This window comes from Cuculus canorus, chromosome 5 (assembly GCF_017976375.1).
Source record: "Cuculus canorus isolate bCucCan1 chromosome 5, bCucCan1.pri, whole genome shotgun sequence".
NCBI lineage: Eukaryota > Metazoa > Chordata > Aves > Cuculiformes > Cuculidae > Cuculus > Cuculus canorus.
The window spans coordinates 65,392,349-65,416,384 of record NC_071405.1 but is presented as its reverse complement, the minus strand read 5'-3'; the positions used below and the strand labels follow the sequence as shown (position 1 = coordinate 65,416,384).

At 39.9% G+C, this 24,036-nt stretch overlaps 1 protein-coding gene across 6 annotated transcripts; it reads left to right on the top strand.

Annotated features, from left to right (window-relative positions):
* The first annotated feature begins 245 nt into the window (after positions 1-245).
* On the top strand, positions 246-24,036 carry LOC104061681 (uncharacterized). 6 transcript variants are annotated; one of them, XM_054068486.1, is made up of 10 exons: positions 302-393; positions 3,005-3,154; positions 4,805-4,921; positions 11,324-11,445; positions 12,528-12,685; positions 13,172-13,293; positions 15,008-15,118; positions 19,299-19,405; positions 20,812-20,902; positions 22,828-24,036. In XM_054068486.1, the coding sequence occupies exons 4-10, from the start codon at positions 11,354-11,356 to the stop codon at positions 22,942-22,944; spliced, it is 798 nt and encodes a 265-aa protein (XP_053924461.1). In that variant the 5' UTR covers positions 302-393; positions 3,005-3,154; positions 4,805-4,921; positions 11,324-11,353; the 3' UTR covers positions 22,945-24,036. The 6 variants fall into 6 exon arrangements, with proteins under 6 accessions (XP_053924458.1, XP_053924460.1, XP_053924461.1 ...); XM_054068488.1 differs by lacking the exon at positions 4,805-4,921; XM_054068484.1 differs by lacking the exon at positions 4,805-4,921 and having other exon boundaries at positions 12,547-12,685; positions 22,828-24,030.

The following is a 24,036-nucleotide window of genomic DNA, read 5'->3' as shown; positions in this document are numbered from 1 at the left end:
ATACAGCCTGCCCCCCATTAGTATAGCCTCGCGAGAAGCTGCGCCGCCTTAAGGGTGAGGCGGGGAAAGAGCCAGGCTTCTCCACGGCCGCGCGCGCTCAGGGAGAGGCGGGGCTCGGGCATGCGCAGGGAGAGGCATTGGGCGGCCAGGCCGGGCATGCGCACAAGGCCCCCCTGCGGCCGCACCGTCCCTTACCACCCCCCTCGCCGGGCGGGGGCGCTCGGCGTGCGCTGGGGGGCGTGGCTTCTCTCCCTGGCTCCTCACCGCCTCGTCCCGCGCAGGCGCAGTGCGGCGCGATGGAGCTGGAGGCGGCGCGGCGCGCGGTGGCGGCCGCCGTGAGGGGCACGTGCGCTGCAGCCCTGCCCCGCCTGCTGCACTGGATGCGCAACACCAGTAAGCGCGGCGGGGCGGGGCCGGGCTGGGCTGGGCTGCCCCGTCACGGGGCCGGTATCGACCCGGTGGGTGGCTCCGGGGGCTGCGAGCGCGGCGGGGCCGGCTCGGGGGCGCTCGGCTCCTGGCAGAGCCTGGTGATGCCTCGGTCTGCGCCTGTTCGGCTTCACAGCGTGCTCGCCGTCACCTTTCGGGAGCTCGGAAGTAGCGGTCTGAGCTGATTTGCAAACGGCGCTCTCCCCACTCCGCGCCGGCTTAAGTTAACTGTGTTCCGCTTACTTTCTGGTTTGCTCCTCGGTATAGTTTCATCGAGGGGCTGCGATCAAGCATCTTCCAGTACCTGAAGGGGCTACAGGAAAGCTGAGGAGGGGCTGTTCATAAAGGCTTGTGGGGATAGGACGAGGGGGAACGGGTACAAACCGGAGAGGGGCAGATTGAGACTAGACATAGGGAAGAATTTCTTCGCCATGAGAGCGGTGAGGCCCTGGCCCAGGTTGCCCAGGGAAGCTGTGGCTGCCCCATCCCTGGGGGGTGTTCAAGGCCAGGTTGGATGGGCCTTGGGCAGCCTGAGCCAGTGGGATGTCCCTGCCCATGGCAGAGGGGTTGGAACTGGATCATCTTTAAGGTCCCTTCCAACACAAACTATGATTCTGCGATCTTGTGACAGATGAAGGAAGGAAACGCGGGTCAGTGGACAAGCTATTAGTTTGCTGTTGACCCAAAAGATGACATAGAAAGTCTGAACAGAGGTACTGAGGCTGTAGGAATATAGTGCAATGCTGAATAAAGTGACTAAAGGCCACTGGGTCTGTGGGTATGTTTGCAGTCTGCTGTTGAAGATCGGTATCTTGAAGGCACCCCAAATCCCATCTCAAACAGCCTGTACCGTTAGTGTCACATTTATTAATCATTGCCTGTTGGGACAGTAAACCCACTGCCTGGTGATCATGCACTGGGTGGGAAAAAGTTGTCATACAATACATTACTTCCTTAAGTCATGTCCTGTTGTGTTAGGGTTATTCTTGTTCAGGTCTTCGGTTCCAGCACCTCCCCTTTAGGGTAGAAACATCTGCATAAGCAGACACAGGGAGTCTCTTCCACAAAGGCCAGCTATGACACGCAGAAGCTGCCCAGCTGTCCAGGTACTTAGAACTTCAAACTCTCTATTGCCCTGTGGTTTGAAGCTCCCGCGGCCACTCAGATGGAGAGAGACAGGAAAGATCCTTCTCCGGCTGAGCAGGACGTCTGCTGGCATTATGGGAAAGGAGCCAGCTGGGAATACAGCATTTACTCTCCTCGGTGGGCACACAGCCCTCCCACCCACCATGTGTTCTTTACTAGGAGGGACATCGCCAGATGTTTCAGAGCATCTACGAGTCATCCTTCACAATTACAGTGGAGATGGGACTCCCTAAGACTTGAATGCTGAGATTGGATGAGTGTAGTTAGCATTAATTGTAACACATGGTAATTTTCTCTGTGTGTCTGTATGTACACACATATATATACACATGTATATGTCTACACATATGTCTGTATAGACATAATGGTAGAGCAATCTGTTATAGGAAGTATTTCATCTCAACATTTTGAGTCCTCGTCTGGATGCATGCTCTGCTTGCTAAACAGTGCCCGAGTTACTATAAATAATCTTGTTAGAAGTGGTTTTCTTCCCCCCAGTATGCTCTTATTTAAAAATCTCATTGAATTTTGTATGCAATAATTCACGTTGCCTGTTCACTTAATGTAATCATTAGTTCCTTCTACACTACATTAGTTTGTATGGTGTGCATAAACGGCTTTTTGAGCTTACTGACTTGACACATGGGAACTTAGTAGTGAAACTTGAAAATGCTAAACTGTTGCAGTTAGGAAATGCATACTTACTTTTTTCTTTGCTTTGATTCTATGATCATGCTTTACTTCTGCCACAGGAATTTTTAGCCAATGGCATAGTTTATGTAGACTTTCAAAAATCCTTTGTCAGTTAATAACTTGTGAATAAATTTTTGTCCTACAGCTTCCAAACATTATCATAGATAGTTTCTGTGAAAGACAAGTTTGCTGAGGTTCCTAGCCATTATTAGATTATGTAATCTCTTGAATATTTTTCTAGATTTTAATGACCTAGATCCATACCTAGTCTTTCAGTGAAAGGAAATATACATTCTTGCTTTATAATTACTTTTCATACTTAAAATACAAGCTAAATCGTAGATCAGTTTTCAAATTGTGAAGTACTTTGTGCTTGGTACATCTGAGCAATGTGTGTCCTTCTATTTTTATTTTGTTTGCAGCAGTGTTGATTTCTGCTGCCTCACTATGTATGTCATCGTAAAAGTAACACAATTAGTTTTGTAGTTGCCATTCAATGGCTTTTTAGCTCATGTGCTGCACAACAAAGGACTAAGTAGACAGGATATGTTGGGCAGTCAGAATCAAGCAGCTGAAATAAGGAATATAATTTCATCTTTGTAGTCTCCTTGACTGGCCATCTTCATCATCTTTTTTTATGTTTCTTATAATCACTGTCCATGATATTTAGTTGTCTTTGTCTAATGGCTTGTGCTCTGACCATAACTTGTACTAATTTATAGTTCTCTGTCTTTTTCAGAAAAGAAATGATCACTGTTAATGTCCTGGCTGGATGCTATAAATTTATTTTCTGATAAATGAAGTTGCACTTTGGGCATCCACATCTTTGGCATCTCCATACAGTTTGTGATTGTATTTTGCCAAGTTCTGATGCAGTATAAAGCTATAGGTAACCATATTTGTTTCCCAGAAGTGTCATTTGGGACATGTGTGACTTAGGATGATTTTATTTCCCAAATAACCACATTTTTGAGAAATTTAGAGCCTATAGAATTTGTTGTCATGCTAGTGCTTGTAGAAGTTACCTGTTTCTGAATCTGTTGATTATGTTTTCAGTAAAAATATTAATATTTGACTAGTTTTTGTGCTGTCTTGAGGTGCTGCAATCTCCTCCTCTAATGCACATGTAGAAGTATGTGTACCTGTAGGTATACCGTAGATGAGAGGGAATTAGAAAGCTTTGTGCCAGTCTAAGAATTTTTCCTTGTTATCCAATTAAGATATGTTTCATTGATTCTTTGGGTCATTAAACCATTCATATTTTTTCTCTTTGCTTTTTCTGGATGGCGATGTCCTGGTTTATCTCCAGTTTTCTTTTTCTTCACCCTGAGTGAGTACAGGACTGGACTAAAAGAGAGAGCTTGCTCTTTTTTTCTGGTTATATTTTCCTGCAGCATTGAACATAAATAAGCAGAGGCATTTGTCCGGCAAGTTACATTCCGGTACCCGTTTTGCGATTTCCATGGAGCTGCAAGTATTTTGGGTGATGTCCTAAAGGCAACACTCTTGATGACACTTCTCTTCATATTGTTTCTCAGCTGCTTCTGTGGCTGCATACCGACAGTAACTTTTACTGTGGTTTTTCTTTTCCTCTCAGAATTGTTCCGTTTGAATAATTATACTGCCCATTGTAACACCTAGATAATGCTGTACTATTTAATAACTGGTTGGACAGAGGATAGTGAGGAGCTGGCACTGAGTTTTCTGCTGTTATACCCTGAATACAGCTAAGGAATTTGGGGCTCTCTCTGTGCGGAGAGAAAATAGTTTTCTGGGAAACACTAAAAAGTTACCAGATCTCTGTTCCACACAGGAAAAAAAGCCTAGTCTTCAGCAATGCAGATGTAGGAAAGAAACAGATCTCTGATGAACGAAAGAAAAAAGTTGTAGGAATGGGGGAGATAATGTTCTGAATGAAAAAAATGTAAGCAAACAAGGATGGGAAATGGAAACAAAAATGGCATTCTCACAGACAAGTTGTTTTTCTGCGGTGTGCGGGTTTCCCCCCCGCCACCTCCTACTGCCATCCTATTCCTGTTTCTGTCAGGATGTTGAGCTTATACTTCTACTTCCAGCTGAGGAGGACTGGGCATGGTTCCAGTGTTTGCTATAGTCAGGCTTTTTTCCTCCCTCATGCCTCTCTCTCAAGTGTACATGCGGCCTTAGACTAAAGCCCTGTATAGAGTGGTTGCCCTTTAGGATCAGTGTTGTAAAGATGGCCTTATTTATTAATTTAACTTAGTTGGCGTTCTCTGACTCGTGTGCTCTACGTATGGAATGGTACTGAGAAATTTTTTCCATGGAAGAGCCAGATTACTTTATAGTAAAGCAAGTTACCTTATCTAAAGTAAAGACTCATGTATGTGAAACTGAGAGAATGTTGGACAGATTCTCACTCCAGTGACTTCTGACTAATCTTCCTTAGTAATTACGGGAATGTAAGTGTATGCAAGATGCTATTAATTTTCTTCTTTGAATGAATACAGAATAAAATAACCAGTCATGCCTTCTTTTTTTTCTCTGTTATCGCAAATTTTAGAAATTCCAGATCTTTACACATGATGGAAGACTACATTACTGGTTTAAGGCAGCCGCTTAGCAACACAGCTTTGCTGTTTCGCAATCAGTGCGCTCTTCCCACACACTGCAGTGAAATGTACGTCATTTCACAGTGACTTGCATTCCAGCTTTTCTTTTGAGATAGTCTTAGCTCTCCAAGAAAATGAAATAAAAAAGACTTGGAAAGAATAACAGGAATCTTTGGTGTCTTAACTGAATTTTTTTGTAATGGGATGATTAATGCTTTAATATCCTTCTGCAGTAACCACGTTCTAGAATTTCTGGCTAAGAAAACTTGGTTGAAGCCCAAGAGCTAATTCAGACCACTTGGGGAAACCCTCCTGAAGATCCCCCTCACTTGGATCCCAGCGTTTATTGTATAGCTTCTATATAAATGTATGCATGGTCATATTCCCTCTCAGTCCTCCACTGCCTAAACTCTTGCAAAATTTCAGTAGCTGAGAGGTTGCATTTGGTAAGAATGGGTGCTTGAGAAGTGAAAGCAGAATTGATCAAGCCATTTGTATACATGAACAGAGATACAGGAATAAGAGGAAATAAATACACAAATCCTAATTTCAAGTTTGAGATTAAAGTCACCAAACCACTCTATTTACTGTGAACTACTGAACACTTTTGTGGTACGTCGGGCTTTAATGCACAAAGACTACCTCTCAATTCATGTCACTGAAGCACAGATGAAATGATAAGAAGACCCATTATGGTGTTTCATTCACTGTTGCAGAGTCTATGATAGATTTAAGAAGTATTTTTTTCAGCAGGGCTAAAACTGACCATTCTAATACTAGCTTTTCAAATTTTTTTCAGTCATGTGATAGTAAAATAAGACAATTTTACAAACTTTTTCCATTCTATGCATTTCATTAGAAAGATTTAAATATAAAGCTAAAATTTCAAAATTATATCCTGGTCTGATTTGCTGATTGTACAGGGATGTATTACTCAAGCAATCGTTGAATAATAAACTGTTGCAAATCCTCTAAGTTAAGGAGGATAAAGAAATATAATAAGTACTAATTAATTTTTTCCTGTGTATTCACTTCTACTGGGAGCAAACCAGCTTTCTAAGAGACTAGCATAGGAATCACTCTTGTGACTTGAACGTTCAGGGCAGTCAGTCCTAGAAATTCAGGCTTTTAAAAAGTAATGAGGGAGAAGTATCCAACAAAATTAACTGGACCATGCTGGACATGATGCTTTAATACAGTATTCTGTTTATGGAGAAGAAACAACTTCTTACCATACTCTTGGAAACAGACTGAATTTGTCCAGCTTTTTCTATTATGCACTTTATGATCTAGGCATTATCATGTTCCCAGACCTGCTAAGTAAGATTATCAGATGATGATTTCACAAGACAAGCATAGGAAAAAGTACAGGTAAAAACTGGACTCTTTTACAAGAAATGGTCTTTATTGTTTCCTTTCAGTGCTGTTGTCACTGCAGGTGGAACTAAGGTGGAGTCTCTTCAAAGGATGAAAGCTGGGCTTTCTGCAGTGTAACAAGTATAATATGTAATTTTTTTTGTCTGAGTGAAAAAGTGATTTAGTACAAGGCTTCATACCCAAATTGGTAGAAGTGATTTATCCAAGTAAAATATCCTTACGGAAGGGATCAAAATAGTGTTGCAGAGCCACATTAACTGGAATGTATTTATTTCTTTGTTAAAATGATGCCATACCAGAAGTCCTTTCCACTACTCTGTTGCTTGGTAAACATTTTAGTTACAGGATGTTACCTCTAATTTGGTGAATCACCAACTTTGGGAATTGGCATTCTTTTTTTTTTTTTTTTTGTGACAAGTGATACTGCTGTAAGAGAGGTCTCACGAATACTGAGTACTTCTAAGTCGTTAATCACTGAAACTTAATAATGGTGGGGAAAACTAGTGATTGAAGATAGGTATGTGACTTACCTTGTTTATAATTTAACTTTGAAACTTTTTTAAATATATGCATATTAAACACTTAAAGAACTGATAAAATAAACTCTGGTTATACTCCTATTGGAAAAAGCAATTACTTTCAACCAATAGCTAAGTATTCTTAAAGATAAAAATAGTATTCAGAGTTCCCGAAGAAATTACTATACTGAGGTCACAGATTGCTTCTCACGTTGTTTAGCTGAAAGAGGAGATAGTAAGGTTTTAGAGATGTGGGACTTCCTCCTTGACCTGTTTGTTCAGTATCCTTAAAACACACTGAATGATTAAATTAACTTCCTATTAAGTAACGTGGATATTAATATTTGCTTTTTACTTCTGTGAGTCTGAATATATGTCTGGAGGACCATAAGATGCTTGCTGTTATGGTTGCGTGTGCTAAATGCTCTTCTTTCCACATGACATGTAATCTTTTGTTGTCGTTTGGAAATCATACACTGCTTGTCTTCAATCATGCATTTTGCAGTGCCAGGATGTTCAGATGTTGGCATAGCAGTGCTCTCTATCTGATGTGAGGCTTTGTGATGTTTTCTTAGCTTGTGTTGTATTTGCCATAGAAAGGCTGAGCAGCACCAGGGTGTTAATTAGGTTTTCTGCAATGTGTTAATTAAATTTTGTAAATGCATGTTGAGTAGATCCAGTGGAACCGGTTTTTGAAGTAAAATACAAACACTGCACTCAGACTTCCTCCATAAACAACTGATTGTGATTCATCTTACAGTATTTCATGAACTGTATGGTTCTTTCCTGGTTGTCTGTTCAATGAACATGGGTTGGCTTGCACAGTCTACATTTCATATGTATAACAGGCACTAAAATGACATTAAAAGTAGTTTTCTGGTTTTGTTTCTTTGAAGTTTCCTTGTAAGTTGATGCTGAGATTCTCAAGAGTGAACAATTTGTTAAATGCAAGGGTGGAGTTGATAAAACTGTACCAGCAGAGGCAGAAATGCATATTTCCATATTTGGCACCTGTGTTCTGTACTTGATGGCAATCTATAAATATTTACATACTGCAAAAGTAAATGAGTTATTGTGGTAGCTGTTGGTGTTTCTTGCTTTGTCTGGAACGAGGTGACTCTCTGCATCCGAGTTCAGTCACAGACCATACACACAAGTGCAGAACATTGCAAGTGCACCTTCTACTGAAGTTGCCATTTTGCCATCTCAGGAGGAGAGTGTTCATACGTCCTTCTCTTTTGTTGTTCCTGCATGCTTATGCTTTACAATATTAACTGGTATTTGGGAAGGAACATTTCCATTCATCATTTATTTTTCAGTACCAGCGTTTCAACAGTTTTTTTGTTTGAGCTGCATATGTATTGTAAGCTTTTCCTTAGGACCTGTTTCTTGCGAGGCATCCCCCAGAACTGATGTCCTACTTTGTTTTGTAAGAAGAGTTCAGAGGGCCCCCGTATAAGACGATTGGTTTTATGACGGGTATTATACAAATGGGAGTCAGGACAAGGAAAGGTTATTGTGGATTTGAGGAGGATGTATGTGCTACCTGTCTCCTACCAAAAGTATCTATTTCTCTACTGCATATCTGGGAGACTGGACAGCCTGGAGAGATGTCCACCACTAATGTTTGCCAGAAAAGGTCACGCAGGCCATGAGGGAGCAGATCCTACTGACGCACCAGCTCTGGGAGAAAGGGAGCTGAAGTGCTGCGTTTGCAGTGTGATGTGGCTGGCCTGGTGGTCTGTGAACACTTCCTGCGTTTCATTAAACACTATATATGAATTTGATACTCTTAACAGGCAGTATAACAGCTGGATGAGCTCTCTTGCATAGTAATAGTATTGTTTTAAAGCATGTGCCAGATGTAGGGGCTTATTGCCCACAGGCACTGGTCTGTACAGCTGCTAATATCTATCTAATGCTTTCTACTCTTTTGTTCTGTCTGTGGCATGAATTTTCTCCTCCTTGCTTCTTCCTTGGATGTTATCCACCTCAGCAAACTCTGGCTCCTTTGCACTCTGACGGCTGGTCACAGTGGTGATGGTCTCAGTTAAGCAGCAGTTAAATCTGAACACCTTCTCATAACCTCTGGGTGTACCTCTCAGTGCTGTGTCACATCCATAGTTATTTTCCCTGGGCTGCTGAGAAAAATCACCCACTGCTTCTGGGATGTTCACAACAAATCTGCAAGCAGTTGGATGGACCATGAGGTTAACAAGAGATGGGTGTTCATTCTAGGTTTCAAATTAAAATGCTGACAAGCTAGAGCTGCTGCATTGCACCTGTTGTGCTGTTGGAGCTGCTGCTGTTGCAGCTGCCACCTCTGTCCCTCCTGTGTTCCTCACTGCAAAGTCTGCGTCTCTTTGGGAGCTGAGGTTCTAGAGAACTTAACTGTGAGCTCTTTCGAACAGCGAGTTGCCTGCCTGTCGTATAACTATTAATGGTATTGTGCCCATCAGAGCCTTGAAGTGTTACTGCTATACATTTAATAAATAATAAAGGATAACGAACATGTATGTCAAGAGAATCCAGATGATTTAAAGTTTCTACTGCTTACAATGAGGGATTCAGGATTATCTGTTGGAGTCAGTTTTGGGAAGTGTTGAAAGAAGCATTTATATTTATGCTCTAAGAAGATAGTGTCTTGCACTAATGAATGGGGGTTTCTTTAATTGTGTTGTTCTCACTACTTAAGCAAATCTACTGCTTAACCAAAAAGTATTTCAGAAGCATTTTATAGTTCAGCTGGTCTCTGTTTCTTATACCAGCCTTAACATTTCTCACTGTTTCTAGCATTGCCCGTGTTCCACAGGAAGGAGTAAATATATTGGCATAGAGAAATTTGTAGCATGTTTTATAGATTTATTTTGAACCTGCTTGCCATCAAACTTCTCTATACTAATGTTCCCACCTGGAACAGCAATACTAACAAAGATTAACTTTTTAAAAACACCTCTAAAAGCTGTCAGATGTTCTTTTGGTGAGTGATATGCATATATGTAAAAACCACGCTCCCTGCCCAACATGGAAGCATTCTAAATAGAATGAGAAATAAATCAGAAGGGATGAGAGAGAGACGACAAACGTGTCTGGTTTTAGACAAGAATCAATAGATGGGTTTGGCATATTTTTTAGGATTATGTTTGTGTGCTTTTTGTTTCTTTTACAGATATGTAGTTTTGATCTGAGATGTGCCTCTGTTTAGAACCTTTGTTTAGTTCAGTGTGTCAGAGCAGTGAGATGTCCACAAAAAGGAATTTAATTGTTTTTTTGGGGGTTTTTTTGGAAAACGTGACAAAATGAACAGAGTACAGGCATACAGCAGATCTCATGCTGAATGTCAGTTAGGAACATCATGTTCTGGGAAGAGAGCTGACATGAAACTGGGGTGTGTCAGCAGGATGTCGGCTGCAAGATTAGTTAGTGCAAATAAACCTTTATCAGGAGTAATGTGTCTAGTTCTCAATACTGCAGGTCATAATGGATGAGAGAGTCCAGAAGATCCTAAAGGGAATGATGAGTATGATCAGACTCCTAGAAAAAAATGCAGGAAAGGGCTGGATAAGTGGATCTTATTTCTTTTAGAAAAGAAGGTTGATGGGACACATGCTACATCTTCAAAGAAGTAAAAAGTTACTATGTACAGGAGAGGAACAAACCTTTCTGTTTCCATTGCTTGTGGGACAGAGAATACTGAATTTAAATTGTGGCAGAGGAAATCTAGATTAGTTATTAAGAAAAGCATTGCTTTCTGATAGTAGGTATAGTCAAGCACGGGACTAGACTGCTAAAGGAGATTGTGGAGTCTGCAGCAGAAACAATCTTTTTGAAAATAATAGTTCTGAGAAGTAGTGACATTTAATATTGATTCAGCCTTGGAAGAAGAAAGGATTGGTAACTTTCCAAGGTTCCCTCTCAATCTTCTTTCTATATGTCTTAAAAAAAAAATAATAATGTTAAAGCCATGGAGAGATATCCCGGAAAAATAGCAAGAATTTACAGTGTGGCTTTGCAAAACTGTACTGTTTTACATCCGTTTGTATTTTCTTCCACATTAGAAATATTTTGATAGTTTAAGTCATGTGAAATGTATTGCAAGTTGAACTGTTGAACTGTGCATTTTCCTTGATTTTTTTTATAACTACTTTATTAGAAAGATGGTATGTATAAAAAGAAACTTGTATTAAAAAAAAAAAAAAAGCCTGCATCCAGGCAACTATAAGTTTTGTAATTTCTCCAATAGTTCAAAAACATCTTTGATGTTTTTATATCTTAAACTGAAACAGTATCACTTTGGTGGCAGCCCAGACCATCATATGTGAGTTATAAGTTTATAAATATGAAAATAATCTGAGATTTCAAAAAAGTGCCACGTTTATTTTAGGTGGCAAAGTTATTACCATCCAAACCTGTCATTGGCTGGAAAAGCTAACAAAGGCTGAAAAATGCATCTCAAATAAAAACGTCATCCATCTGGTATTGTTTATGTCTTGCAACTGTATTGTACTGGTCATCACTTAGTCTGCGTGATCTACATATGATTGTTCAGCGGTTTTTGTTTGTCTTGATTTATAGATGACTTTGATGAGCTTGTGGTGAGTAACAATGATGTTGTGCTCAAAAATATCGCTGAAGATTTGCGGAATCATTTACCCATCGAGGCAATGCTTAATTCGGAACATCAAGCTATTCAGAAAGTAAGCGAATTGTTATGGTCTCCTTTTGCTGAACCACATCGTTTATTTGAGGACTACGCTGATTTCAGTTTTAGTAGTAGTTCGTAATAGAGAATGAGCACTGAATGGAGGTATAGAAAATCTCAGTTTGCTTCTCAAGTCTGTTGCTGCATGATTTTGTGACCCCAAGAAAAAATGCTTCATGGTTCTTAGTATTTTGATCATAAGTTATTTGGTATAGCTTTCATTCTGTGTGGTATGGCACCTGTCACAGTGATTCTTCAGTGCTAGCTCCATAACAGACTCTAACAGCCGCCTGAAAGAAAACAGAAATACAGGCCAGTGTTTCGTTGTTGCCATAATGTAGGCAGCCCAGGAATGATTTCCAGCTCTTTTCAGATTCTGATGGCTCAGAAAGAGGTAGGCTGAGAGTCCTGTGGGAGTGGAGAGCACCTTTTCTACTTGAGCTGTCAGTATAGGTGGAAAGTTAACATATTTCCTACAAAAACGGTGTGTGCCTCTTAAACAGAAAAAGTGGATTGGCCACGTACAGCAAGGCTGGGAGAGGGAGGAAAGAGGAGTAGGAGGATGAAGATTATACCCCTTGACATAATGAGAAGGCAAGCATCCCAACTGGTATGCTTTTGATTGAAAACGATATCCATGTTAATCAGAGTTGTTTCTAGATTGAGGCATAAGGCATGAGGATGAAAATACTCATTGGCTTAAAGTTGAGAAACAAAATTGCCCTTTCTCCTAACTTTAAGTTACATTCTCCTCATTAAAGGGGAAGGGAAAAAGCTTCCTTTACCCTGTGCCTCCTGTATAGCCAAGCAAGCACTAAGGAGGCAACATTCACGGCAGGTCTCCTACTCAGGTCTCGAAAACATCTTGCTTTCCTTTGTTGATTTCTGTTTACTGGTTATTTAGTGAAATTTGGCAATCCAGTTTACATGCAAGATTTTTATAGTTCAATTTTGATTTGTGACTTTTGAGGAGGGAAAAACTTGAATCTCAGGGATTTTGGAGAAGGTAGGATGGTGGGACAATTAACTATGTAACAGCGTAGGTGAAATTAAGAGACTTCGTTATGCCTTTCTTAGGTTTTGTTCCTCTTCTCAGATACGCCAGCATCCACTGCCCATGATTCATGTTGATGCATTCCTTTATGATGATGATCTCGTTGATTCATTGTGTGAGGAGGGGAAAATGAGTAGGAGCTACTGCACAGAGTGTGGCTCATACAAAACTGCTTCTTTAGGTAAGTGCTCTTTTGGGAACACAAGAAACAGATTCAATTTAACTAAACTGGTTTGTGCCGTGACTCAGCTGGACAACGCAACATCCAGCTGGTGGAGGACTTTGTCCAGACTGGTGCAGTACGGAGGCCAGAATGATTTCCCATAACCAATGGAAAAAGACTCCTGCACACGTAAGTTGAATTAATTTGCAGTGTATGAGTGACACTGGTTGCCCACAAAGAATGGGCAGGGAAGAGCCTGGGCTATGTATGAAAAGGAAGATGGAAGAGGAAGAGAGTACTGCCGGAGTCCATGCGATAGCCTCAGACTCCTCTCACATGCTGAAAAGTAGTAGAAAGCACCATCTGTCAGGATGTGTGTGCCTTCAGCCAGGAACCCATACAGATTTTCAGTGATGATAAGTCTTCAGATTAATATTTCATTGGTTAATAGCACAGTAGTTAGTACTGCCCACCCAACACCTTTGTTCTGTTCTTATTTCCCAGAGTTTATTTCGCATTCCTTTTCCCTCATGGAACTGAAGTTTCTTTATCAACATGTACTGCCTGACCTGACAGGAAAGGTAGTGGTTGACGTTGGCTCCAGACTTGGTGCAGTGCTATTTGCGGTAACTTCCAGCACAGGAATTCATATTTTATTACTGTGACAAACATTTTCCCTCTTCTCTGACTGCCTACTCTTGCTGCTCTGTCTTGGATGGGTCGTTCTTAGAGGCACTTCTCATGTGACTCTCTGAACAACGTAAGGTGCTGTTTACTAACAATTTCAGTTCTTATTCTCTCACAAGAGGGAATACAAATGATCTTGCTTATGGAGAGGAAAAGTCAGTTGCCTGACGGAGTAGCATATTGCTGTCACACATGCTGCTCTTTTGCTAGTTCCTGCTCTGTCTCTCCTTTATGAGTAAGTTTGTCCTCCATGCCTTGACCGTTTCTATAAATAGTTATGTTAAATTCCTTTATGAAGCTGACAAACTGTTAAATTATACAAAGGAAGACTTTGATATGAATTTGTCTCCAAAAACATATTGTCCTGCTCTGTGTTTTAAAATGCACATAAAATACTTCATCGAGAAACTTGAGTGCAATTTTGATTGCTTTTGGCATGGCTGGTGCAGCATATGGCCAACAGCAATGCAAAACACACATTACAACTTTGTTATAAAAGTCAATGGCTGTTTAGGGCTCAGTCTTGGAAACACTTGAGCATGTAATTTTACTCATCTGAATAATATAATTTTGAGACTACTCAAAGGAGGAAAGTTACCTCCGTTTGTAAATATTTGCGGCATTGGGTCCTTAAATGGTAACACTTTTGCTAGCCTGGAATTGTTTTGGAGTACTTAAATCCTTATATTGTTATAGTAGGAATTGTCTCAAATAAAGCAGGGGAAACATTTTTTAAAAAGGAGTTCTTTTTAATCCTGTCCTCGGCTTATATAGGAGGAGGGGCTGACTTCAGCAGGTTGCTTTTCTGCTCTGAGTTGAATGGTTTCAGAAAACGTTAATAATTAGATTGCAGTACACATATCTCAGCTCCTCTGTATCATTAGCATTGTTTGTTTGCCTTTGCCTTTGTTGGCAAAGTGTAATTATGGTGTACGGTGGAGACAATGGCACTTAAAGCAATATCTTCATTAGGACCCTGTAGGCTCAAGTATTTGTACTTTTTTTTTTTTCCCCCTAACGTCTCCAACAACTTTCCAGAATCTCAGTCTGAAGCTGAACCATTATTTTGGGCTTCTTATTAAGGAACAATTTATGTTTTTTCATATGTTACCACTATGAAGCACCTGAAAGTGGCAGTAATACGATACTTAGAGGTGCTGACAAAGACTCTGTACCAAAATATCCCATAATATAATGGTACATTGTCCTCTATTTTCACTCACCTTGACTATGTGTTTTTCTTTTATCTTGCTGTTTTCTTCTTTAATTCTTCCAAGAACAAAAATATGCAGAGTCTTCCTTTCACACTATTTTTATAACTTGTTTTGTATTGCTTTTTTTCCTTCTTAGACCATTTTCCATCTATTTTGCAATTGAAATGAAGTTGGAGCTTTCCTTTTCTTCTTATTATTTTGATGTGCCATTTTGGATCTCTTCTTCAAATTCTTGAGAAGGGAATTTGTAAAATTCTTAAGTGGGAATTGCCAAATTAACAGTTTACCTCTGACAAAAATCTCACATCCATTTCTCAACTTGCTGTTGTAAACTGCTTTCTTAACTTTAACCTGCATTTTATTTTTTTCCATTGCAACTGAAATTTTTGAACTTGTTTTAAAGGCATCACAGTTACTAAATTTCCTTTTCCTAATGTAGGGTTATCTTTATAGCTCAGCATCCCAGCTGCATGGAATAGAAATTAATGGAGACTTTTGCCGATTGCAAGAAATGGTGATTACAAAATACCAGTTCGTTGACAGAATAAAGGTAACTAAATATACAGTTTAGTGAATGTATTTGTAACCACTGTGTAGTAGGTATTTTGTTTCTGAATAGCTGGTACATCAGCATTTTGAGAAGTTGTTTCTGCCTTTACTTGTTTGGATCCTAAGCAAAGGCTTTGCACTGGGAAAAAAAATCTCATAGCAGAGAGGAAGAGGGAAATTATCAAAATATGATAACATGTTGCTTAGCCTAAATTGCTTAGCCTTTTTCCTGAAGGGGCTTACCTACTGGCTCACACGAAACACATCTCTTAGCTGTCTCTCCCAGTGAAATCAATTACATTATTGTCCCTAACTTCAGTGAAACTGAATGTATAGTTTCTGTCATGAAAAACAAAACTAAATGTTTGTTTCATTAAGGTTAGCAGAAAGATATTTGTAGGATTTGCCTCTAAGAACACCTAAAGAACTTATGGTTATTGGTATTTCATCTCTTGGAATGCCAATGTTTATGTACCTTCCATGAAAAAAATTGGTTTCAAACGATGTGATGCTGTTATGGGAACCATTTCCTCAGTCCCATTATGGAAATAACTACTACTATTTTAATGAGAAAATATATACTTTTTTCCCCTTTCTGGGGAATACCAATTATTTTGTTACTCGCAAAAGTCGGTAAGCAGACTATGCTGGATAGAATATTGGCTTTAATCCTGTGTTACATGCATGTGCTGTTCGTGGAGTCACGCAAACTGCTGGGTGTAGTAATTTATTGGGAATTAAAGTAACCAGTTTTAAACTAGGACGAAATAATAAACATTAAATATTTAACAGGGTAAGCAGTATCATTAGATTGCCCAACTGAATCCTAGTTGCTGACAGTTATCCGTAACCTTTTGGGGTTTGCATCTGTTTTGTTTTCGTAACACCTTATTGTGATGACGTTGAAAGTGCAGTTAGGAATTCTGTCAAGTTAATTTAGTGGAGCTGGAGATGCATGCGTTTCACCCTTGTATATTCTTTATTATAAGCCTTTTTGTTTTTCCTTCACACCTTGTGATTCTGCTGAAGTATTAATTTCAGAGCATAAAGATAAGAAGATAATATGTTTTCAAAGCAGTGCCTGAGGACCTGGCTATTTGAGTCTCATTAGATGCTAATTTAGTCACATGATTCCTATTATCATGCTGCTCTGAACATTTCAATCATAGATTTTTATTTCACCCCCAAAATGAATCCTCTCTAGAAATACATACCAGCTTGAAAAATAGTCATAATCTACTTGCTGATGATAATTTATGACACAAATTTGAAAAAAAATTCATGGCCCTTCCTAAATAATGATTATTTTTTTCAGGATATTCTGAATTTTCCTTAGAGCATATTCCCGAAGGACAGCAGGGTGGAATGATATCTTAAGTAGCTACATCTCTGAGAGAACTTTGTGTTTCTTTGGTCAGCATTTGGTTTGTTAAACTACATAGAAAGTTGCTCAGCATCTTTTGTCATTTGAGCAAACACTTCAGTGCTGGCAGAAAAGTAAACATTTTGTCAGGTCTTAGGAAACTTGAGATTTCAATTCAGAAATTGCCTGTAATCATGAAAGGCAACAGGGCTGTTACTGCCACCTTTGTTGTGCCAGCACACAGCCAAGCAGGTCAGGGATCTGATCCAACTGAAAAAGAACCCGGCAAAAAAGTGGTGTTTGGGCTGGAGCAATACCTGGCTCTGGCTCATGGTGTGGCCACGCATGCTCATGTGGTCCCATATTCCCCAGTAGGAATGAGGATGTGTTTGAGGACGGGGTGCTGAGGTCACTGCAGACTAATTTTAAGTTAAGGCTTAAGTATTATTAAAGTCAAGGAAACAACACGTGTTTGAAGTTTCCCAATACTTTAAGCATCTTTCTGAATTGAGCCTTAAAATGTTAGGACTGCCATTAGTAGGGCATTAACAAAGCGTAGTGCTAATCATGACTTCTTATGCTGCAAGAAGTCTGCTAGTGGAACAGTCCACCAGTGGCTTGTGTTTGGATTAAAGGACTGCTGCTTGGGTTTTTTGTACAGAAATAAATTCTGTGGTTTTGTTATTTTTGCCCCTTGAAAAAAGAGTAAAGTGAAATGTCTTCTTAGCTTTAAAAACAGTGATCGAACTCTTGTTTACAGTTTAGGTAAATCTAGGTATCATCTGGTATGTGAGTTCTGGCAGATCTAGCCGAGGCATGTTTTGCCTCCAGCTCTCTGTCCATCCCCACTACAGGAGGCTGTTGCCTGTGTAATAGGGCAGCAGTCAAGCCTTTATCCATAATATCTCTACCACCCCAGTTTATGGTCTTTTCATTTGAATCTACAGTTAGCAGTGACTTTATGCAGAGGACACGAGTTGGCAACCAGGACGTACTGTATTTAGGACTGCTCATAGTGGCCTGACTAGTCTGTCTTCTTTCTCTGCTGCTGAATGCTTGAACTTAATCAGCTCCTGCACTGCTGCAGTTTACAGTGCACTGCTTTAAGATAAATTATCTCCAATCTTAATCATCTTAAAAAGCCCTAACTTTCATGAACTAGTGGATAAATAGTTCAGATGTCCACACACTAGACATGAAACTAGAAGTTTGACCATTAGTCATTCTGATAACTGTCCCTGTTTCTGAATGAGGTGGAGCCTTCAAACACTAACTTGCCACTTCTGAGTAAGGTAAGGACACAATTGCTCCTTTCCACTCACTACAGGCAGTGGTGAACAACTTGACATGGTAATGTGTTTAAAGAGATAAAGCTATTTGTTTTATGGATCTGGAGCACTTGCAGAGAACCTATGGAATACAGTTCTTGAAGATGAAATGATGTACTGCCTAATTTTTTATGAATGGTGGAGTTTGTTTCTGTTATTACTGATACTGAAATATTTGGCTATAATTGCAATTGCAATAATGCATTCTAATAGCATGAATCAGAGTCATAAACTGTGGCAACTCATCATCTTTTCTGCATTTGAACTGTTACAAGTTGCAGGGATGATAGTATCTGTTTCCTCTGTCAATCCAAACAAAGTGCTTTGTGTGTTCGTTATGAGGAGGAATATGTGATTTACTCTCTCAACAAGTATTAGTATATTGTTAAGTGGGCAAAACATTTTTCAACAGATAAATGTTTTTTATCTTCTATACTAACATCCAGCTATACTGTCAGAATTAAGAATTCCTTTTTACATCTGTCCAGTATTGGAAGGATTTGACAAAATGTGAAATGTTGAATCTGTCAGGTTAGCGTATTCCCAGGAAAACCTAGTAATAGATCACACAGAAAAGAAAAGTTGTTCAGATTTTCTGTCCACTTTCAACATACAGAGATGGACTTTCGAAAATATTTTTGGGATGCAAGTAATATTCAGATTGGCTTTCTTTTCCTATCCCTTCCAAAGATGTTCCAATTTCTGCTTCTCCTCAGATTTAGAATGTGATGTATTTCTGCGTGTTTAAGAGAGAATCAAACACATCTTGTCAGAGTGTTAATGAGCATCCACATTCTCATGTCACTATAATCTCACCTGTTTGAAAATTGCATGATGTGCTAATACCCTTTCTGGTACATGAAGGTAGATGAAATCAAATCAGCTCCTATACTGACTGGAGAGGCAGTTGTTCAGTAAGGTAAAGCACTCGCTGTCCTCCCGTGCCACTGAGCATCCTGTCTTTCCAGTATTCCCAGTCCAAATATGAGTTGTGAGAATTCAGCTGTTAAACCTGGCTCTGTAGTGTCTTTTCTAGCTATAATCCTTTTGTATAGTAACCCACTGAGCCTGTGAGATGTCTTTTAATATCCTAAAAAAACTTGAGCTAGCTTAGCTCCTTTCCTGAAATCAGTGAGCACTTGTGATAAAATACAGGTAAGTGAAATGTAACAGCCATCACACACATCATCTCTTCTTTTATGGCAAAAGTCAGATGTAGTTTATTCATGTAAGGTAATAAATGTATTGAATGAATGAAGTATTTTCATTAGAGGAGATAAATCTGATTTTTATTTTTTCATTTTTTAAAGCTTATTCTGGTTATTTACTTCAGTTTTATCTACTACAAAGTGGGTGAAATACCTGTTTCTGTGACTGGTTCAAAATGGTGGTAGCAGGTGCTATATTAGATTGACAGGCTTCATGGCTACTTGAAGGCTCTACTTGTCTCTTAAATTAGTTTATGCCTTGTGAAATTTTTTCCTCTTTAGGTGATTCACGCAGACATCTGTACTCAAGCTTCACTTCTTCAGAAGGCTGACGTTGTTGTAATGAATAATGTCTTTGAATATTTTCTTGACAGACAGGAACAGGCCAGGTAAGCTATGTGTCCAAACAAGTAATCTATTTCTTTGGCAATGTGTGCGTAGCCCGGTGAGTTACGGAAAACCTTAAGGTTGTGTTTTTTGAAAAAGCCACATACATAAATTACATAAGGAAATTGGTTTTAAACTGCGTACACTGAATTGCTGTACTTAACTGCTAAGGTGTTACAGCAGTTGTTTGTTGTTAAACTCACTCAACGCTGCTGCTTTGTTTACCCAAACCTTGCCCTGAATCCTTGCACTGATGTGTTAAAAACACTGATGTGTTTAACACCAAGTATCTTAGTGTTAAAGGATCTGAAATTACTGTATCAGTATAAAGCTTCATCCTCAGAAAGAAGACAGGTCACTGATTTGTAGATGTCAGTTTTAATACAGATGCAGTGCAGAATGTGGTTATTAATATTTCTAAGGTATCTTCATAAGGATGTGGTAGGAAATGTGGTTAAGGTTCTTTTTCAGGTATAAGACACTCACAGATGAGCTTTTGCTAATCCAGCAGTATCAGTTGAAAATGTAAATAACTTTATGGTCCAAAGTTACAGTGCCTTTACAGTGGGCAGTCAAAAAACCAAAGGGTTCTTGTGTCTCCACTATCCCACCGTCTGACATCCGCTAGCAGTGTCACCTTAGACTTGTCCTGCTGCCCTTGATACCAGGCAGTAACATCAACCAGAGAGGCATCAACAGAATGGATGGGTGAAGGGCAGTGGGTGTTTAAGATTGCCAAGAGGTTTGTTTCAAGGCATCTGACTGAGAATTCATTTGATTCTTCAAGAACTCAGGGCCAGTCGTTTAATGTTGCATTAGTACCATGAAGACAAATGACATTTGAAGAATGCTGGAAATTAAATTCTTTTTAGTCTGAATTGCTGTGTTGTACAAAATGATCGAACTTGCAAAATGAGAAAAAAAGAATGCTGGGGGCTATATTTAAATACTCCGATTGCTAATGTATTAAGAGGAGTATTTTGTCAGGACTGCAAAGTATGTATGTAAGGAGCAGTTTGTTGTTAAGCTTAATAAAACAGTGCACTCAGAGACAGGATTTTCTTTAAAACCAAAAGTTTAAAGGGACAAAATATCGATGTATAATCCTAGTCCAAAGTGAAGGTGTTGACAGGACAAAATTACATGCATGTATATATCAGAGTTAAAAAGTTCATGAAATCTGACATTGTAATACCACATATTCCCTCCGTTTCTAATATGAAGCTTGATTTTGTTCATGCAAAGTTATTTGCAGTATTTGTATATATGTAGTCACTAATAAGCACGCATGACCAGTCTTTAAGCTTAGTTTGCCTCTGGCCATTAAACTGTAGAAGTGTTAGATTAGTTTTATATAAAATGTATTTTTTTCCTAAAAATCTGTGACCTACTTTTAAATATGTTTCAGAGCTTGGGAATTTATTGCTTATAATGTAAGGAAAAGAGGGTCCTTATTAGTGACAGTTCCAAGCCTTAAAGAATCACTCTCAAAGCTCCAGGTAAGTTCCCTCAGCTGCTCTTAGCCGACGCATTTTGGCACTTACTATGAAAGTGGTGGTTTTGTAGTTTAGATTAGCTGCTTGCCAATAGTGCTGTGAGGATGTAATTTTGTGCATAGATTAAAAGATGTAGGACTCTGGATTCTGTTTTTGACATTTTCTTGGAGCAGGCAGTAGTTACAAGGCAGCTGAGAAGCCCTTTGTAGCCTTACAATACTCCTTGGGTGTAAAACAAGAAGGTACCTGTGATTGCCTGGGAAGATCATGGAACAGATCCTCCTAGAAGCCATGCTAAAGCACATGGAGGACACGGAGGTGATTAATGGCAGCCAGCACGGCTACACCAGGCCAAATCCAGTATGACCAACTTAGTGGCTTTCTATGATGGGGTAAACGCAGCAGTGGGCACAGGAAAACCAACGGATGTGATCTATCTGGACTTCTGTAAAGCCTTTGACACGGTCTCCCACAACATCCTTCTCTCTAAATTGGAGATATGGGGGTTTGATGAGTGGACGGTATGGTGGATAAGAAACTGGTTGGATGATCGTATTCAAAGAATAGTGGTCAATGGCTCAAAGTCCAGATGGAGATCCATGATGAGTGGTGGCCCTCAGGGGTCCGTACTGGGACCGGTGCTGTTCAGTATCTTTATCAATGATATTGACAGCAAGATTGAGTGCACCCTCAGCAAATTTGTGGATGACACCAAACTGAGTGGGGTAGTTGCCACATCGGAAGGATGGGATGTCATCCAGAGGGACCTGGACAGACTGGAGAAGTGGGGCTGTGAGAACCTCATGAGGTTCAACAAGGCCAAGTGTAAGGTCCTGCACCTGGATCGGGGCAATCCCTGTTTTCAGTACATGATGGAGGATGATGTGATTGAGAGCAGCCCTGCAGAGAAGGACTTTGGGGTGCTGGTTGATGAGAAGCTTGATGTGAGCCGGCAATGTGCACTCACAGCCCAGAAGGCCAACCGTGTCCTGGGCTGCATCAAAAGCAGCATTGCCAGCAGGGAGGGAGGGGATTCTGCCTCTGTGTTCCTCTGTTGTGAGACCTCATCTGGAATACTGTGTCCAGTTCTGGAACCCTCAACATAAGAAGGATATGGAGTTGTTGGAACGGGTCCAGAGAGGGGCTATAAAGATGGTTGGAGGGCTGGAGCACCTTCACTACAAGGACAGGCAGAGAGAGTTGGGTTTGTTCAGCCTGGAGAAAAGAAGGCTCAGAGGAGATCTTATAGCGACCTTCCAGTACCTGAAGGGGCTACAGGAAAGCTGGAGAGGGGCTATTCACAAAGGCTTGTGGTGATAGGACGAGGAGGAATGGGTACAAAATGGAGAGGGGCAGATTTAGACTAGACATTAGGAAGAATTTCTTCATCATGAGGTTGGTGAGGCACTGGCCCAGGTTGCCCAGGGAAGCTGTGGCTGCCCCATCCCTGGAGGTGTTCAAGGCCAGGTTGGATGGGCCTTGGGCAGCCTGAGCCAGTGGGATGTCCCTGCCCATGGCAGGGGGGTTGGAACTAGGTGATCTTTAAGGTCCCTTCCAACCTTAACTATGCTGTGACTCTATGATTCTATGATTCTTCCATGATAAAGTTAGCTGCTCCCTCAATGCTTCTGTCAGAATGTTGCCCTCTGATCAGGGTGCTTGAGGCTTATACAAATGCATACAAATGAACAATTGTAATGTGCTAGCAAAACAACTAGACTATTGACTGAGGTGATTGTTAACAGTTCTTTGTTCTCGCCTATTTAAGTTAAATGGCATTTCCAGGAATGAATTTATCATTGCTGTATGATTTGGAATGACTAATCTGTCATGTTATGTATTGCCTTCTTAATGTTGTACACACCTGAAAACTCCTGCTATGTTTCTCAACATCATGTTAATTTGAGGATCTGTGTTCATTGTTTCAGACAGATGTACAGCTCAGCCAATGGGTCGAAGAGGTGCTGCTAAACTGTGATGTGTGTATGGAAAAGGATGTTGACAGAGAAGCACTTGAACAAATACATTTATATAGGATTCTCTAGTATCTGGAAAAAATTACTTGTATCCTTGTATATCATATATTTGGGATCTAAAATGAGTTTGGATTGATTTGTATGAATAAATCAGGTCAAAATTCTTATCATAATTAATCTGAGTCATATCTGTGGTTGGTAATGAGTCTTTTGAAACAGGTTTTCTCATGGAGGCACTCTGTCTCAACAGAGTACATTGGCTTTTAACTAGGAGGTATCTATATGGTTATTTTTTTGTAGAAATGTTAGACAGAGTGGCTACATACTTGATGCTAAAGGAGTTTTTGTTCACTAGGGTTTTTGTTCACTAGGGTTTTGCACTGCTAATGTTTGCTAAATATACCCGACCTAAGAATAGCAGATCATGAATGTGAACGATAAGAATGAAATTAACGTAATGTTACTTAAAAGCTGCAGTACATTCGAGTTTGCTGTTTTGTTTTGGTATAGACCATTTATTATTATCAGTAGCAATATTTATTATTAACAGTATTATCTTTAATGATCCTCCTATGGAATTTGTAGGTTTTCTTTCAAGGGTCTGCTTGATAACCAGAGCATCTATAGGCGTCAGTTATGAGAAGCAGGTCCCTCCATTTAGTTAGTTGTCCTTAAGGTGGCTATTGTAATGTAAAATACTGAAAGACATCGAGGAGCCATTGAGAATTAATAGAGCAAATCTGGGACTACAGAGCTCAGCTGCACTTCCTGCACTTCTGCTGGGGATGGTAGGAAGTGTAATAAGGGGTTAAGAAGCTGAAAATTCTGAACAGGTGTCACGGCTTAGCAGAGGCTTGGTGGTGGCGTAAAACACTGAAAATTCGTAACAGCCTCCTCAGAGAGAAAAGATCCACATACGCCCACCACGTTTATATTTAGCTTTACGTTCTAAGGATGTGAAGTTTTTAGTCAGCTGAAAAATGTTTCGAGTTTTAGCAAATATTAAGAATCCAAGTGCAAAAATATTAACTTCAGGAGTTTTGGACTATCTGTTGTGAATTTAAAAGCGTTGTTAAAAAGTTTGCTGCACAAATTATGCCTGGTGCAAATGAGAAAACTTTAAATTGGCTTTCAGTCTTCAAGTGATTTATAGGTCAGTGA